Source organism: Colobus angolensis, unplaced genomic scaffold (assembly GCF_000951035.1).
Source record: "Colobus angolensis palliatus isolate OR3802 unplaced genomic scaffold, Cang.pa_1.0 Scaffold152, whole genome shotgun sequence".
NCBI lineage: Eukaryota > Metazoa > Chordata > Mammalia > Primates > Cercopithecidae > Colobus > Colobus angolensis.
In genome coordinates, this window is record NW_012114622.1 from 4099990 (window position 1) to 4117017 (window position 17028).

At 41.8% G+C, this 17028-nt stretch overlaps 1 protein-coding gene across 2 annotated transcripts in view; it reads right to left on the reverse strand.

The window, feature by feature from the left end:
- The window catches only part of MPPED2 (metallophosphoesterase domain containing 2), a 177465-nt gene extending 164788 nt beyond the window's left edge, over positions 1-12677 (reverse strand). Inside the window, exons 1-2 of one of the 2 annotated variants that reach the window (XM_011936328.1) lie at positions 11741-12677; positions 5966-6214 (exon numbers count right to left, since the gene is read on the reverse strand). In XM_011936328.1, coding sequence (XP_011791718.1) covers positions 5966-6093 — 128 coding nt within the window. In that variant the 5' untranslated portion in view covers positions 6094-6214; positions 11741-12677. The remainder of the gene's footprint in view (positions 1-5965; positions 6215-11740) is intronic. The other variant, XM_011936330.1, reaches the window with a different exon arrangement.
- Between the last annotated feature and the right edge of the window lie 4351 nt (positions 12678-17028).

Genomic DNA, 17028 nt, shown 5'->3' on the forward strand with positions numbered 1-17028 from the left:
GATACACAATAGTCATTATTGTGTTGCAATGGCCTACAGCATTCAGTACAGTAAGATGCTGTGGAGGTTTGCAGACTAGGAGCAATAGGCTATACCATTTAGCCTAGGTGTATGGTAGGTTATACCATCTAGGTTTGTGTAAATATACTCTATGATGTTTGCACAAAGATGAAACCGCCTAGAAGATGCATTTCTCAGAATGTATCCCTGTCATTAAGTGACACCATACTTCTTTAAAAATTTCCAATCAGTTATAGGACAATGAAGCAGGGAACAATATTCTCATCTTCCCACACTTGAGAAAGCTGAGTTATACTGAACCAATGAACAGCCTTTGGCCTATTCCTTGATTGCAATATAAAATAGAAGAAACTGCTACCCAAGAAAGTGAGGACAAAATAAAACAGAAGATTTGCATCAGATCAAGACTTTAAAGCAAATCTTACAGGCAAAGCATAAGGACTTGGAGACAAATTACATTTTTTATCAATCTTCAAAAAAGGTTTTTATCATAAAAGTGTTACATACTTGTTATAAGAACAATTCAAATTATACAAAAGTATAAGAAGTAAAAAGTAAAAGGTCCTTATCCAACACTCCTTCCTGCAAATTCAGTTCCAAATGTATTCCCTAAATAATCACCAGTAATGTTATTTATCCTTCCACACACTTTTATATAGTTATTTAGCCAAATGACACCGTTTCTATAACACTCTTCTGTAACACTGTTTTTGTACGCAAGCATATCTAATACAGAACTAAAATAAACATTTACTTCCTACCACATTCTTGAACTGAATAAGAATGAAATCTCAGATCAGGCAAAATCTTATAATACTTTGGCATGAAATAATCACCCAGATACCCTAAAAGCTACAGATTTTTTTTTTAAATAGCAATGGCCAAGCAACACTGACAGATACTACACAATACAATAATAAAATAATTTGGATTTGTCAGGTTTCATATAGCCAAGTAGTTTAGAAAGGAAAATGTTAACAACTTAACTCATGCTCATCGGCTGGTAGACAATACCATAAATATTATCATAGAATCTATTTATCAAGTGATATCTTTTGGGCACTGTATGTCATTATGTATCATTTCATTTAATACTCACAACCATATTAAAGGATCATTAAACCTATTTTACAGATGAGAAGACAGGTTCAGCAATTTTTCCATCGTCACCCAGCCACGGCAGTAACTGGCAGGATCAGCATTTGTATACAGATCGCTGATTTCAGACCACATTCTCAGCTACCATATATATGTTGTCCTCATTCCCCAGCCCAAACTGTGCCTTTTGCACTCAATTCTGGTTAATTACAGTTAGCGCTTGATGTTTCTGTTTTAACCACAGATGGAGGTGGGAAGTCTAAGAAACTGACTGGGGTACATAGAACCTAGGTCCAACTTATGTGGAGAAAGGCCACTGTGATTCCACAGAGAGCAACCAGTCAGCACTCAGCTCACAAGATTCCACCTCCCCTTGGGACTGTCACTCCCATGGAGTAACGGGAGGTGGATGAGACACTCCTAGGCTGTTCATAATCTTGACAGGCACTAAACCAGGACACTTACCAACCTTTACAAACCAAAATCCCACCCAGAAAAGTTTCCATGACTCTTTGCTGATCATGGCTCCATGAGGAAGAAGGGACAAGATTTACCAATGACTTTATTTACTCATTTATATACACTCCACTGCTTTTCAAAATGAACTGGCAGCTTAAAATTAAAAACCCAGAATCAATGAAACAATTATTAATGATAACAGCTAACATTTGCTGAGCACAGTCTATGTATGTATAAGCATTCACATGTAATACTGTTGCATTCTTGTATCCTCCACAGCCTTTTGAGATAGGCATCACTTTTATGGTCCAGATCTTACAGATAGAAAAATAAAACGTAAGGAAGTTACAGTATTTCTCCACAGTTGGTTACACAGCTAGTCAGTGGTGCAAGCAAATTTTAAACCCGATAATCTGTTTCCACAGGTGATGTTGACCACTATGCTACCCTGCCTCCATAGAACAAGGGTAAAAGAACAAGCACAGAGTAAGATTCGAGGGGTGTTAACAACAGAAGGTGCAAACAAGGAAAGTGGCTAAAACTGAAAACTTGATTTGAGCTTCCTAGTTGTCAATCCTTAAAGAAAAAGATGAAGAATTAACTCCAGTAGGGTATCCTATTGTCCTGGTTTTCACTGGGCTGAGGCATTCCAGTAACACAGGGATTTCAGTGCTAAAACTGAGATGGCTGAATCCCCTATTAATAAAGTTTCGTAACATTTGATTAGGCCTCAGATTATGAAACACATACAAAATCTTTATGGTGTTTTCAGACCTACACTGGCTCCTTCAGCACCTCCCCTCACCATCATTAAAAATACTAAATAATTTTTCTTAACATTCTGCTTGGGAAAGACGAAGGGGTTGTGGAACAATGAAGCCCTGTTAATTGCTGGGTTTTAATCATGATATCTATTAGTATGTTCAAGAGTCTGGGTAAGCGAGGCACACAAATTCTAGGTTAAATTTTGCTCTGCCAGCTCCAGCTGTGCTTTAATTTTCTTTCCCAAGGTCATACCGGATTGCTTTCTTAAAAAAAAAAAAAAAAAAAAAGACTTCCCTACATAACAAGCAGAGATTCAAGCCAGTCATTCTTAGAGAGCTTGGTGGTAATCTTGTCAGAACTCAGAGATGAAAACTAAACCAATGCTTCTTAAAGCTGTTTGAAACATCAGCTCTGAAATCAGCGATGAGCTTCATGAAAATGGGGACTGGGTCTTATTTATTTTTGTTTCCTTAACAGCATCGCCTTGCAAATAAATATTGTCTTAACTGCAATCTTAATCTTAGCAAGTCAGAGCTAAAAAGATCCTTAACCATCATTTAGTGCAAATGTTTACATATGAGTAAACTGAGACTTGGAAAAGAAAATTCATTAGTCACAAAGCTGAGCTGAGACTAATTGAATTAAATGGGAAGTGAGCTCTTCCTATTTAAGGTGAGAAAACCTCAACTACCACCACAAGGCTGTAGGAAAGAAAATAAGACATCATTAAAGGGATAGGATTTTTAACTATAATCCAGGTGATCTGTCAGGGGTCTTCAGAAATCTCAAGTGCACGTGAAAAAAGGAAGCAAATAATTTAACAATCCATGCAAAATAAATGAGCAACCATGCAAGTGGAAAAGACAAAATATCTTTACCTTGGGGAGAGGAGCAAAGTTCTGCCATGACATGTTGAAATTTTCAGAAAACCTGAAGACATTTTGGACTAAATATTTTATAGATATTTTCTAGCCAACTAAAGTTTCTAATTAGATTAAGGCCAATTGTTTTTCTTAATATAGCAGAACTATGACATGATTGCATACAACCAAGATCCCTGACCACCTACGACAGGCCAGTCACTGTGCGAGGCCATCATGCCTACAAAACAATGGCATGTTCTGAAGCAAGAAAGAGTGAAGCCAAGGAAAAGGTAAGCCAGCCTCCAGACAATACGCACCATCATAAAAACATTCAAAATGTCGAGAACTGACAGAAAAATTCCAATGAAAATCTCCAAGCATCAATCCAATCACTCTATCTAATGCATAATCACATCAATGGATCGACCAGTGTTTTTGAGCATCTGTCACCTGCTCAGAAGAACAAGCCTTTCTTTAAGAAATAAAAAATTAAGAGAATAAGACACAGACAGGCAGATAGATACAGATAGGCAGATAGTCAGGTAGGTAGACAGACAGATAGAAAGAAAAATAATGGAGGTGGTATAAAGTGTTGCCAAGTAACTTGGGCAGGCATGATCATTTTGGATTGGAATGGCTTAAGTGGAGGAACCTAACCTGGCTTTGAGGCATTTGATGAGCACAGTGGAACTGTGTTACAGCTGTGATAAGCAGTGATGGCAGTGGCATTAAGATGGAAGCGACTAAGGTGTGTCCAGATGACAGGGAGCCAAACTGTGTGGTTGAAGCAGAGGGTTCAAATGGGAAACCCTCATTGGCGATAAAAGTGAAAAGGCACACTGGAACTAGCCTGTGGAAGAATCCTCTATTCCAAGATCGGGAATCTGGTGAAAGCACTACACAGCTGTCTAAGTTGCCCCATTTTCAAGCGATTTTTTTCAAAAGAGGTATAATTTGATCTTTCAAATTTGTTATGGCTAGATATAAGCAGATCAACTTTAAAGTTACGTGATTTTTAAAATATCTATGTGCATTCACAGGTTGCAAGTGGAATCTTAAGGCCAAGAACAAGTGAGCAGATGTCTGCAGACTTGAGAACTAAGCTGGCGTTCCCTAGCAGTCATTTTCCAAGGAATCTGGGCAAAACACACTTTCTTTTGCCTGAATGGAAACAGCATCTACAAAGTTCCTTGTAGTTCTTTAATATAAAAATATAACACCAGCAAAACAGAGCTGAAGCTATTCTGAAGTATGGCTTACACAAATATTGTAGCATATTTGAAGAAAAAGAAATAACTAGAAACAGCAGAATAAAAAGAATATTTGAATTGAACATATATTTATTATTCAGAAAAGCCATTTTAACAAGGAAAAACTTTATTCATCTTAAACATTTTTCCTTAAAATCATGTTAGCGATCCTTCATAATCATAAATATATACTCATTTAAAGAAAGTTTAAAGCTCTTACAAATAGTTCAGCAGTAACCACTTACAATGATTGTCTTTTCCTTTTTTTTTTCTTTATTTTTGTCACTCAAGCATGTTGCTTTAGAACGGCTGCTTTGCAGAAATCTCATCATAGGTAACTGAGTCGCTCTCCAGAATATACTTGCCAAGCAACATCCTAGCATTTACACTAATATCCAGGCAGTCAGGGGAAAGACCCTTTTGTTTGGTTAGTGTTTCTAGATTCCAGGGGGGCAGGTGTGTGTTTGGGGTGTCCTACTATTTTTTTAAATGCTCACATAAAACAATTACTAAAAAAGGAGCTTGTGACTTGGACATGTCCCAAGTTCAATTCTTACCGGAGTGGTAAAAACAGTCAACAGAGTCCTAACCTCCTTTCCATCTTGACTATACAATAGTTTTCAAAGAGGTTGAGTCCTACTATGAAAGACTCATGTTAGACATTGGAAGGGTCTCATAGAGAATGAGCACCAGGCCTTGAATAAACAAGAGAGATGGTGACCTTTTGCTCCCTTCTGCTGAAAGCCCAGCACATCCTGTAGCAGAGGACCAGAAAAAAGTTGATGTGCAACCAGGTGCTGCAAAATCCTTGCCTCTGGGTTTCTGCCACACTTTGTTCCTTAAACAGTTTAAACCTCAACATGACTTAAATAGTATTAGGGAGTGAGAGAAAAGTACAATTCCTGGAACCAACTGTTCCACTGTCCCTTATTCCTTTGTTCCCCATATTGTTTGAGTCCTACAGCATGCAGCACACGTTTCACTAGCAACAGGCAAGACAATGGATCTAGCAGTAGCTGGACAATTAGTCCCAATTAGGCCTATTTCCCAGCTGAATGTAAAGGGGTAGTGGGGTGAGGTGTGGGGAAAAAAAAAAAAAAACTACAGAAATTTTAAAGAAGTATTTCAGAATTGAGGCAAGCAATACAATGTAAAGCAAATTTAACTAGGGGTCAGGAGTCTCAGGCAAATTCTCTGTGTGGCATTGCAAACACTATAACCTCTCTGTTATTTTCTGTTCTTATCTATAAATATGGGCAACCAACCACCAGCCCTCAGAGGCTCTGAAAATCTAATGTCAAATTGTGGTTGAAAGCGCTCCGAAAATTCGAAATGTTACACAGATGTATGGGATTCCTCCTGAGCTGTATTTGAAACCACAGATACCTATCCGATTTGTAAATCATTTACCTTTTAGTCTCCCTAGCAGAAGTTAAGAGTGAATGCTTTTCTTTTTTTTTCTTTATTTTCCTGATTGCTGATTTTGTTAAGTTCATGAGTGATACTTACATATGTACATGTGGAGGCTGGAATCTGCTCTGGTTGATGTTGTAGTGCGTGAATGCCTGGGTGGGGTTTGAGCTGTACTCATCCACCGTTATGGTAACTTTGCCTTGAGAAGGAATCCCATGTGCCATCCTTCCTCCCTATAGGCATGAGCAATTCACAACTTAACAGAGCAAAAGATGGAAGCAGGCATGGTGCGTTTCAGCCAACCTCTGAATCCAAGGATCTACTCATCAATACCGCTGTGCATTTCTGAAAGACAAAAGAAATATGTATATAAAATGAGAACAAAGAGAAAAAGGGTGTTCTAAGAGACATAAATTTAACATCTAGATGTGAAACTAGTTCAGGGAAAATCTGAATATGTGTTGTTGGCTCGTGGATACAACTGTTCCCATCTCTCTTCCCTTCATGCACTTCAAAGCAGATAGTACACTCTATACATCATTGCTGGGTGCTAGCAAATCATCTCAATGGAGTTCAAACTAAGATTTCCTCTTTAATTATAATTATGGCACTTAACGTGAATTACGGAAGGGGCATATCCACAGTTGCCATGGCATCTAGCTATACATGGTTTGTGCTCGAAGTGAAGAATCTTCCAAACCTTCCCTGCTAATTGGAACGTTTGGTCTTTACAAAGTTGGTGTCATATAATCATTTGAAAGCTCCATGTTTAAAACAGCTATATAACTCAATGACAGATAAGAATTTAAAATGTTGTGCTTATAACAAATACATGTGTATAACTATAACATGCTCATGATACCCACACAATACACATATTTTTTCTTTCACAAGCAGCTCCCAAAATACATAGGTAGGCAATGCTTGGCATTTCTCTCTGGCCCAGAACCTTATGGTAAGGCAAATCCTTCTTGTTAAATGTAATGTCATTTCTTTCAACACTCCAGTCACTCAGGGGAAAGCCAAACACCTCCAGGTCTGGACCACCACTTTGAATGCATTCATTACCTCCCTTCTTCAAGCCCCGATGGAGCAGTAAAGAAGGGCAGCCATTACATCTGCCACCTCATTCTTGGTGCAACATAATTCTCAGTAGTTGGTTTCATTTCTAAAAAATTTCCATTAGTTCTGATTTTTTCATAAACGTCAATATATTATTTGCTGCACTGGGTTGAGAAATGAAGATGTCTATTTTTATGGTGGGTGTGCAAAGGCAGAGGGAAGCAAATTCTCATGTCCAAGTTGTTGCAATTGATCAGTGCGGTAGAGAAGAATCCGCAGTACGCTCCTTGGGTAACCCTTAGGTAACCCATGCTCTTACTTTAAGTGCTCTACATCAGAATAGGTTTGCCGTGTGCACCATTAAGCGCTGAGAATCTTATCTGCTATTTCAAATAAAAATATTTAGAATAATAAGATTAGATTTAAAATTGGCATGAAACACCTTAAATATCGAGCAAAAGGCAGATGGCCTGCCATAGGCCATTTATTTTATTATTTTACAACCCGGGGCTTGTGTAGTCCTCCATATGCTAGCTGGGCTAAGAAATTCCAGAGTGTTCTACTCAAATCATTGCCTTCTTCATATTAGCAAAGCAAGCTAAATAACATCCACCCTGCCTGCCTTCCTAATGTCAAGTGCACTGCCAAGAGATGAATCCCCATGCTCTGGCATTTTAAACAAAGTGTCACTTTGGGTTCTCTTTCTTTTTCCTGACTTCATGGGAGGTATGAGTCTTTTAAGCGCCAGATGACAGACAACCAGGCCAGTAGGATTAACTAAATTAAAATCTTTCCCTGCTCCTCTGATGTAAGATATCTATAAGAACTGCTTACAAATCATAATGTAGCAGTTTTCATACCAAGTTTGCAGCTGTTTCCTTAATTTCCCCCACAATTATATTTTACTGTTATTTTGCATAACAGTAAAACACAACACCTGCTTCAAATTGCAGTCCTGTTCTAAGTACTGTAATTCTCTTTTGAGACACAAAGTACCGAGACACTACTGAAGCGCAAAACTGCATAATTGCGTGGCGCTGAAAAGTAAATACAAATGAAAACATCTTCCTGTTATAGAAATGACTGTCATTAAAAAGAATGTTAGCCATCAAAGCACAGAGGGGGAAAAATACACATTTTCAGACTGTGAGAACTTAGTGTTTGCATAAATTAGAGAGTGGTGTAAAAATTACTTGACAATTCTTATGTTCCTTCTTCCATCAATGTCTATTGTGTGAAATACTGAACATTAAGAAGCAAAGGAAATCAAATTCATGTCTAGACCACTGTGACCTCTGAGTAACAATCTCTGCACCCAATACTAGAAAGATTTTAAATGTTTCTGGAGTAAACACACTAAACCAAGCAAATGTGGCCTAGAAATAAAATATACATAACCAATATTTAAACATCTAAGCAATGACTTGTAGCACTTAGCACGATACCCACCCAAGTTCTACTATTTGAAGCTAAGAAGAGACAGAACTTAGCAGCTGATCAATTTGCACTTCTACATTGTCCGCTTGATCCTAAAGTCATCCTTCTCTATCAGTGAACATCTATGCCTCTTTGCACCTTTGCCCCAGGAAGACAAATAGAACATCTTTTCATCAGCAAGCACAGGCCCCTGTAACTCTGAAAGGCTAAATGGGTGGCTGGCACCTCATTTGAATTCATCTTTGCCATGTTCCCTTTCAAATGTTTTATCGAAACAGTGCACCTGCAGCGTCTATCTTCTTTAATCTGGAGTCCTTTGAAGAAAATGTCAGACTGAGGCAGAGAGCTTCAAAACTTTCACAGCACCTTTACAGACAAGTCAAGAAAAGGCTTATTTTTAAAAATGCTATGTTCACCCCCACCCGTATCTCAAAATGAACATAACCTAAGAATTTTAAACACGAACACCTGGAAAAGACTTTTTTTTTTTTTTTTGGTAACTCTCAGAGACAAGAGACAATGGACAAAACCACTTCCTATAACCTGAGAAATGTGGGGAGAATCTGAAACAAGACAGAATGATACACTGCTTACAACTATCAAGAAGATGTGCATTTAGGCAGTAAAACCTTCCAAATGATCAGATTTTGGTGCATCTCGCCCTCTTCACACTTACTTTAACTTTTCACACACAATATTTAAAGACAGCACTAATCTTTTCATAAATTTTCATTCTGTACTTCAACACACTTGCTCCACAAAACAAAGGAACCCAGGACGAAATATCAAGAAGCCAAAAGAAAAATCTAAAAGGGACTGACACTGCCAAACATTCATGCTGGTGCTAGTTTGATTTTTCTCTTTAAAAAGAAAATCATGTGAGTATATTTTGCATTTCCTAGACAGCAATCGCTTCTGTCCTTTAAGCTGTACAACTAGCAATATTCTTTTCCAGGAATCTAGTTGGAAAACCTTTTAAAGTCGCCTGGCAATAAAGGGATTAAAAGCTGAGGAATTAAATAACTGTCTCCACCTCCTAGACACCAGAAGTCCAATTTACCAAAACTTTCAAAGCAACAACAACTCATGACCTCTCTACCCCTGCACTGCCCAGCACAGCCTATGAGAAAAGAGCCCGCGGTTTTCTCGTTTCAACAAGAATGCTCATTTTAATCACTTGCCCCAAGATCTCCCGACCGAGCCTGGCGGGACTTTGGAACTTGCCTGCTCCAAATTCGCCAAATTTCGCTCTCTCTTCCCTCTGCCGCGCCGATCCAGTGCGTTCTTAACTCACGCCCCTACTCTTTTATGCCCACTTCCAGTTACTCATCCCTGTATCTGGGAGCGATGCCCACACGCCTTCCCGGCGGGCTTCTCCGCCAGGGTTTTTTTGGGGGATGCTGACATAAAGTTCCACGTGCTTCTGTCCACCGAGCGCCCTCCCTCCCACCGCACTTACACCTGAACTTGTCTCCAGCACTGCGGACACCCGAGTGACACATTCTTTCGGAGAGGGAGGGCAAGACTTTTCTCCGGAGCCTCTGGCAACTCGTGGAGTCTATATAAGGTGGGGCGGTGGGGGGCGAGGAATTCTCTACTTTGGATTGGTTTGTTTGTTTTAAATCTAGGGTGGTGGGCAGTTGCGCGGAGCGGGGGGGGGGCTTTATCAACTAACACACACACACACACACACACACACACACACTCGCCCTGCCCTTCTAGGCTCACGGCTGGCTCTTCCCGGCTGCAACTTCCCCTTCCTTCCTGGAGCACCAGCGCCTTACTCGCTCAGTCCCCCGTTGCCACCTCCGTTGCCTACGCGGCCGCCGCTCCTGCTGGCACTGCTGGCGCTAGCGCTCGCGGCCCCGGGCTCCGCTGGACGCCTATCTTTTTTCTCTCCCTCTTCCCTAGCTCTGGGTTGATTGATGACCACCGGCGGCCAATGGCTCTGACACCACGCCATTCTCGGTCGGACATCACAGCCCCACGTCCCCGACGTCAGCCTCCCGGGCGCGTTGGCATCCCCGAACCCACAGCGCGGAGCCCGAGCCCGGGGCCGCCGCCTCCTCCCTGCTCTGCGCCTGGGCGCTGCCAGGTTCCTTCCCCGGAACGGCTGAGAAAGGAAGGGAGGGAGCCAGCGAGCGTTGAAAGGGGGTGTGGAGGCCACGGGATCTCCCCGTCTTTTGAAATCTTTTTTCACTTAAACTTTTGCTTGTTTTCCTCCCCCCCCTCCGACCTGTTTGTGTTTGTTTGCAGCATCTCAAATCAATTATACATTTTTCACGACTCGCATTTGCACTTAATTTGGGGTGTGTGTGTGAGAGGGGGGTGGTGATGTACTATTATAAATCAACTCCACTGGGGCATCCTTAATTTATTTTCTTGCTGACGGATTCCAACCCGCTCCTGAGCCTCTAGAAAAATGCCCCCTTCACCTCCTAGGCCGCAAAACCCCGCAATTCAAAGGCTTTACAAAGATAACCTTGTTACACGTAAACAGCAAGGAAAGTCCTGCCTCTGTAGAGAATAAATCCGGCGGCAACGGTTACTTTTCCTGGCTACTCGTCCCCCGTCGCCTAGCCCCGACCCCAGCTCGGGTCGCCGGGTCGCTCCGCAGGCTGCGAGCGCGGAGACCCAGGCAGCAGCGGAGAGTGAGGTTGGGGCGCGGGGACTGGGTGAGAAAGAGCCCCGAGCGAGAGCGGCGCGCGCGGGCGGCCCCGGGGGCGGCCGCGGGGTGCAGCCCGAGCACAAAGCTGCGCGGCGCCTTCCCCTAGTCACTGCACCTGGCCTCGGGCCTCCGCGGGAGACCAGGGATCGGGCCAACACAATGCACCCGGGCCTAGGCCGGGGCGGCTCGAACACATCACCCCGGGACTTTCTAGTAAACAGCTCGCTGAGCCCTCGTCCCCACCCCCATCTCCGCCGCCCGGCTTTCGCCGCAGCTTCTCGCCGATACCCCCTCCTTTCCTCCTAAGAAATCCCGGCGGAGGAGGGGGCGAAGAGGTGGGGACCCCCAGAGGTCGGGGGGCTGATGGCTGGAGGGGGTGGGGGAGAAGAGAAGAGGCGCAGGATGGGGAGTGGGAGGGAAGACAGCTCCTAAAAAAGAATTTGCTTTCGCTCAGGGGTTGAAAAGCAGCCCTCCCCGGGCGCCGAATTGCCCGGGAGGCGCCCGCTCGTGCGGATGTCAGGGGCACCGGGGCAGCCCGGGTCCGCAGCCTCCGATCCCCTCGCACGCGCCTCTGACAAGGCACCTCTCACCCGGGCTCCGCTTTGTGTGTGCATTTTTTTCCCTTCCTCTCGCGCTCGGCACCGGGCTCCCGGCCGCCTCCTCCCCCTCCCCCGCCCTCCGCCTCCCTTCCCGGGGCGGATTACCTTTCCCGGGCTGCGCTCCGGGTCCCGGGGATGCCTTCAGCGCCCGGCGAGCAGGCAATCCATAGCTGAGCGGCCCGAGCTGGCTGGAGGAGCGCTGGGGGCGCGCGGGGGCGGCGAGGGGCGCGGGCGGGCCAGAACCTTCGACCCCGGAGGTCCCGCCGCAGGCTGGGGCTGGGGGCCAGGGGGCGCGGCGCTAGAGGGAGGCGGGGGGAGAAAGGACCCGAGCAGCCTCGATCTGGGGAGAGAGCGAGCGAGGGGGCGAGGAGAGGGAGCGAGGGCGCGGCGAGCCGGAGGGAGCGCGAGCGGTGCAGTGACAGGGACTGCCACTGGGGTCAAAGGAGCACAGCTCCAGGAAGCAGGGCGGCCGAGGCGCCGCTCCGTGCGCGCTCCCCGGCGGGACCCCGCGCCCCTGCACGCCTCTCCTGCAGTCCCTGCCCACTCGGACCCCCACCGGTGCCCCGAAGCCCCAGGGTTTCGAGAGGAGGAGGGAGCCGAGGGCGAGGCCCGGCAGCCTGCTGGTGCTCCCGGGTCAAGCAGGCGGCAGGAAGCTGAGCTGCAAGTTCATCATCATGAGTGTGATCTGCGTAAAAAATGATAGGGGAAGGAAGGCAGGCTACGGTGCCCCAGGAAAATAAGGGATCTTTCTCCCAAATGGTGTTCTTCTGCAAAGAGAACACCCAGCTCCCCCCACCCACCGACCTGCCAGGCTCTGTCAGGAGTCCTGGCACCGTTCCAGGACGCAGGGCTCACCGTGGGGGTAAGGGGAGCGGCTGGGACACTTCGCTCAGACCTAGGAAGGCGACCTTAGGTTCCCTCCCATCTGCTGATCTGAGGCTTTCCTGGGGGAGAGCTGTGCTCCTTTTCCCCCAAGCCTTTCAACACGCCAGACACACACACACACACACTCACACACTCACCTCTTTCTCTCTGCAATGTTGCTGAGAAAGAAAAGGCCAACCCAGCTGATCATTTTTTTCACCTCCATGAATTAAGGCAGGTTCAGGACAGGAAGGTGAGGAGAGGCAAAGACTCTAATTGTTTCCATTTTCGTCTTTTGGATCAAATTTTCCCCAAAAGATAAGCACGTCAAAAGCATTTTAAAAATCAAAGTTAGTCCAGTTTTGTCTGCTACTTTGGAAAATGGAAGAAAAGGTTTTCAGAATTATATACAAACACCACAAGGAAAGGAAATGCCGCTGAAATGCTGGAAGACAGAAAACAAGGGAGAGAAGGCTTTTAGAAAACTTGGTTGGCAGGATTGTCTGTGAAAGATGAGGTGGCCCTGTGATGTTATGCCATTGTCATTGCTGAAAGATTGGGACAGCAACCAGATCCAATTCCTTTCTAGGAGTCAGACTGAAAGAGCTGTGCATTCTCCGAAGGGAAATCCAATGTATATGTGTGAGAGAGAGAAGTGTACAAAGTATACTATGTGACAATCGACTAGACATCCTGGCTGAAATTATATCCCCTAAAAATAAAAAGAAGCCATTGCAACCTGGTCTGTGGCCTCTGTGCTGAGACTAATTGGTTTCCAGGGTCTGGGGAGGAAGGGAGAGAGGCTTGTAGGAGCCCCTATAAAAAAAAGATCAAACGGAATTCACTTGAAAATATTTCCTTTACAATGGGCTTTCCTGGCACTTGAATTTTAAGTAACCCATCTCTTATGCCTAGGCTGAAATGAAAAGGGAAATGGTCTTACTAATGTATTTATTTTATTTTACAGCATGCCCAGAGTGTCAGTACTTGTCAAATGTGCCGGGTTGGAAAGGACAGTGTCTTTCCTTGCCCAGCACAAATCAGAACAAGTGACATTGACATTAAAGGATGCCAAAGATGGGGGCGTAGGGGCACCTTTAAATTTTGTTTTCTTTTGTTTTCTAGTCCATCAGCGAACACTGACTAGAATCACATTTTGGAAGAAATGCTTGGTTTTGTTTCCCTTACTCTGTGACTGAGTAGTACATTCCTCATATCTTAACAGTTTGAATTTTTAGACTGATTTGGGCTGATTTAATCAGTTCAAAAAAGAAAAAAAAAAAGCATCACCAGTCAAATAATTTCTGTGGTTTCCTTCTTAAAAAAAAAAAAAAAAAATTGCAGTCAAACAAAGCAGACAAACTAGTTTGAACATGATTCTGAATCTAAATATGTGCAACCAGACAGTAAATAATAATGCTTTCTACTTTAGTGGTACGTTTTACAGGATACTTAATGCCATAAAAAATCAAGTGGGTCATCCTTTACAAAGTTGATGAAAATTTGTATACCATTTTACCGAGTGGGGAAAACTGAGGTAAAAAGACTTAAAATTGTGGTTTGTGGTGCTGGAAGAAGTCAACTTGCTGATAGATCAATTATCCAATAATGACCAAGGTATATTTGGATTATGAAATTTTATTTTCATTAGGCTACTAACAAGCGGGAGATATGACATTGAGTTTAAATAATAAACCAGGAACAAAAAGACACTCACTTTTCAAATAATTATCTTTACGTGGATTTGAACATTCCGCATTTTGTTAAATCATATTGTCCACAAATACAGCTACCTACACTAAAAGCTTAATTTAAAATTATTGGATGTGAACCATGTCTATCCCACCTCCCATATAAGCTTTGAAATGTTACCTCATTATATCAAATTTTAAATCCTCTAAGCTGCAGCTTTTTTTTTTCTAAGATAAGTGAGTCTGTAAGTTCCATTTCGTTGTTGTTGTTAAATTCAGCTTTTACTGTGTATAATGGAAAAGAAAAGAAGGACAAAAATCAAATATTAAGTTTATGATTGGCTTCAAGGAAATATTACAATTTTTTTCTTTTAATAGAACTCAAAGCTGGATCCTTTCCCCAGTGATTTCATTGAAGGAACTGGTGAGTATGCTTCCTGATAGCCCACTGCAATACCTTTTAAATTATCTTTTCAGAATGCATTTAGGAAAGAAAATGAGAAAGAGGAGCGTGGGAGAACTTTGGGTGGAAGTTTGGAAAGAAAATGATGCTTCCCTTGAAAGCTCAATACTTTATTTGGAGTTGGCTTTCATCTTCCCTATGAGAACAGGTTTTCCTGTACTTCAGAGATGTGTATGGCTTAAAACTTGGTTCAATACTGTGGTTCTTCTTCTAAAAAACAATCCATTGAAATTACTGCATTTTGTTGGATAATTTCATTGAAATGATATATACCAGTCTAACTGTAGGAACAAACAGCAACTATTTTATTTCGTTTTTTCTTTAAGTTGTAAGCATTTCTATCAGTTTACAGCAAAGGCTAAGATGTGTATTATCAGAAATTAGAGCCTCTTAATAGAATTACCACTATGATGTAGTTAGAAAATAAAACTGAACCAACAAACTATTTTTTTCTGAATTCTTGCAGTTCTTATGATTTTTTGACTTGTTTCATTCAAATGTTTTTATTATGACCCCTCCAAGTTGAATAACAATGTCCTATATTTCTTTGGGTTTTTTATGTTGGGAATAGTTGTTAAATGACTGTATTTGTCAATAAATGAGAAAGTAAAGAAGAGAACACATCAGTGAATGAGGCAAATACACAATGAAGAAAAATCCACACCAGATCTGCAGGAGAGGAAGTGATGTCATGAGGCAATGTTGTAGGATAAGAGCTAAGGACTTCCCAAGGAGTTAAAATAGCACATTTTAAAGGTCTTGCTAATGTCTTTAGAAATATGAAATAATCCTAAGACTGTTTTAAAAATTAATTTTCTCATAGACAAGATTGTTATGTATCATGGCCATTTGAAGGCAACACTCTTTTTAAAGGCAGCAGGATGCCACAATAAAAAGAATTCTGAGTAAAACTTGTTCCTTAAAATGTACAGAAATGTATCAAGCCATTCTCAAAAGAAACTTATATGATTAATCTAATTCCTCAATTGATCCCTTTTGAAGTCCATGATTCTTTTTTTTTTTTAAGTGTGGTACTTTGTATTTAAAATTTTCTTTGGTTAACCTGTAAAAATATTTATGGGTTAAAAAAAATAGAATCAGAAAACACTAGAACTGATAAAATTTCATTTCATAAAATAAATGTTATGCTCATTATCATCTTAGAAAGGCTAAATTTAATTCAGCTTTGCCTGCAGCTTAAGTAGCAAGCATTAGGGAAGAATCTTAAAATTTAGCAAAACACTCACGAATAATTAACATACTTACTAGCCAATATGTAGCATGTATCAAGAAATCAGATGGAAGTTATTTATGCAATAATTAATTTTAAAAGTCTGAACATGATACTGATCCTGGATTCGTGTGTTCTTAGCATTAGTAACCATTCTAACAGACATCCATGATCTCTGTGTTGACCTAAAAGGAATAGGCTATGGCACAAAATATAATTTAAAGAGTTTACTTGAGCCAAAGTGTGAGGACAACTGCCTGGACGATTCACACCCAGGTAACATTTGATATGAGCTTCCTTTGGCCTTTGTTGCAAGCAAATTTTTAAAGCCAAATATGGGGGACAGGGAGCAGGCTCACACAAAGTTCTCTGTAAAGAATTCTCATTGGTTTATAGAAAAGCGTTGATTGGTGGTTGGCTAGACATTGTTAAGTTATAGGGTGTGAGTTATAGTTTCTGTTGCAGCATTATTAGTTAATTTATAGCTAGTAGGGACAATAACAAGCTGTTTCAAGAGATGAATACATATCTCAAAAGGTGGGGTTTAGGATGGACTTGTTGTCTCATTTTAATGACTTTGTAGGCCTGATAATTTAAAAGGATTCACATTCCTCAGATAAAAGTTCTTTTCTCATTTTAAATCAATTAATGCTTGCTGCGTCTTCCCCCATGTCATGGTCCCAATTTTGGGAAAGTGGTAGAATTTAGTTGTACTTGGGATAGGCTTGTCATGGTGGAAAAGAGCTTTCTCATTGAAGTAAACTCAAAGTAATCTCTCTTGAAAGATGAGCAGTATAGAAATCCCATAAAAACCTGGTAAAGAAAAGGTTTGTGAGCATTTCCAAGTTTAATAATTCAATTTGGCAATCTAGCATAAGATATCTGTATTTCAAGAAAGCAATATATAATGTAAAGTTCTTTCTCAGCAAAAATAAATGAATGAGTGGATACAATTTTTTTACAACTGAGTTTAAGAGATCAGCAGAATGTAAAACCTTTTTCTTACTGTATTATTAATGTAATGGCTTGATTACAGTATTCAACAAATATTTTTAAGCTTTGCTCTGTGTGGGGCATAGTTCTTAAACCATACTGATAGTCTAATGATGTAAAAAAAGCAAAGTTCTTTCCACATTATGAAGTA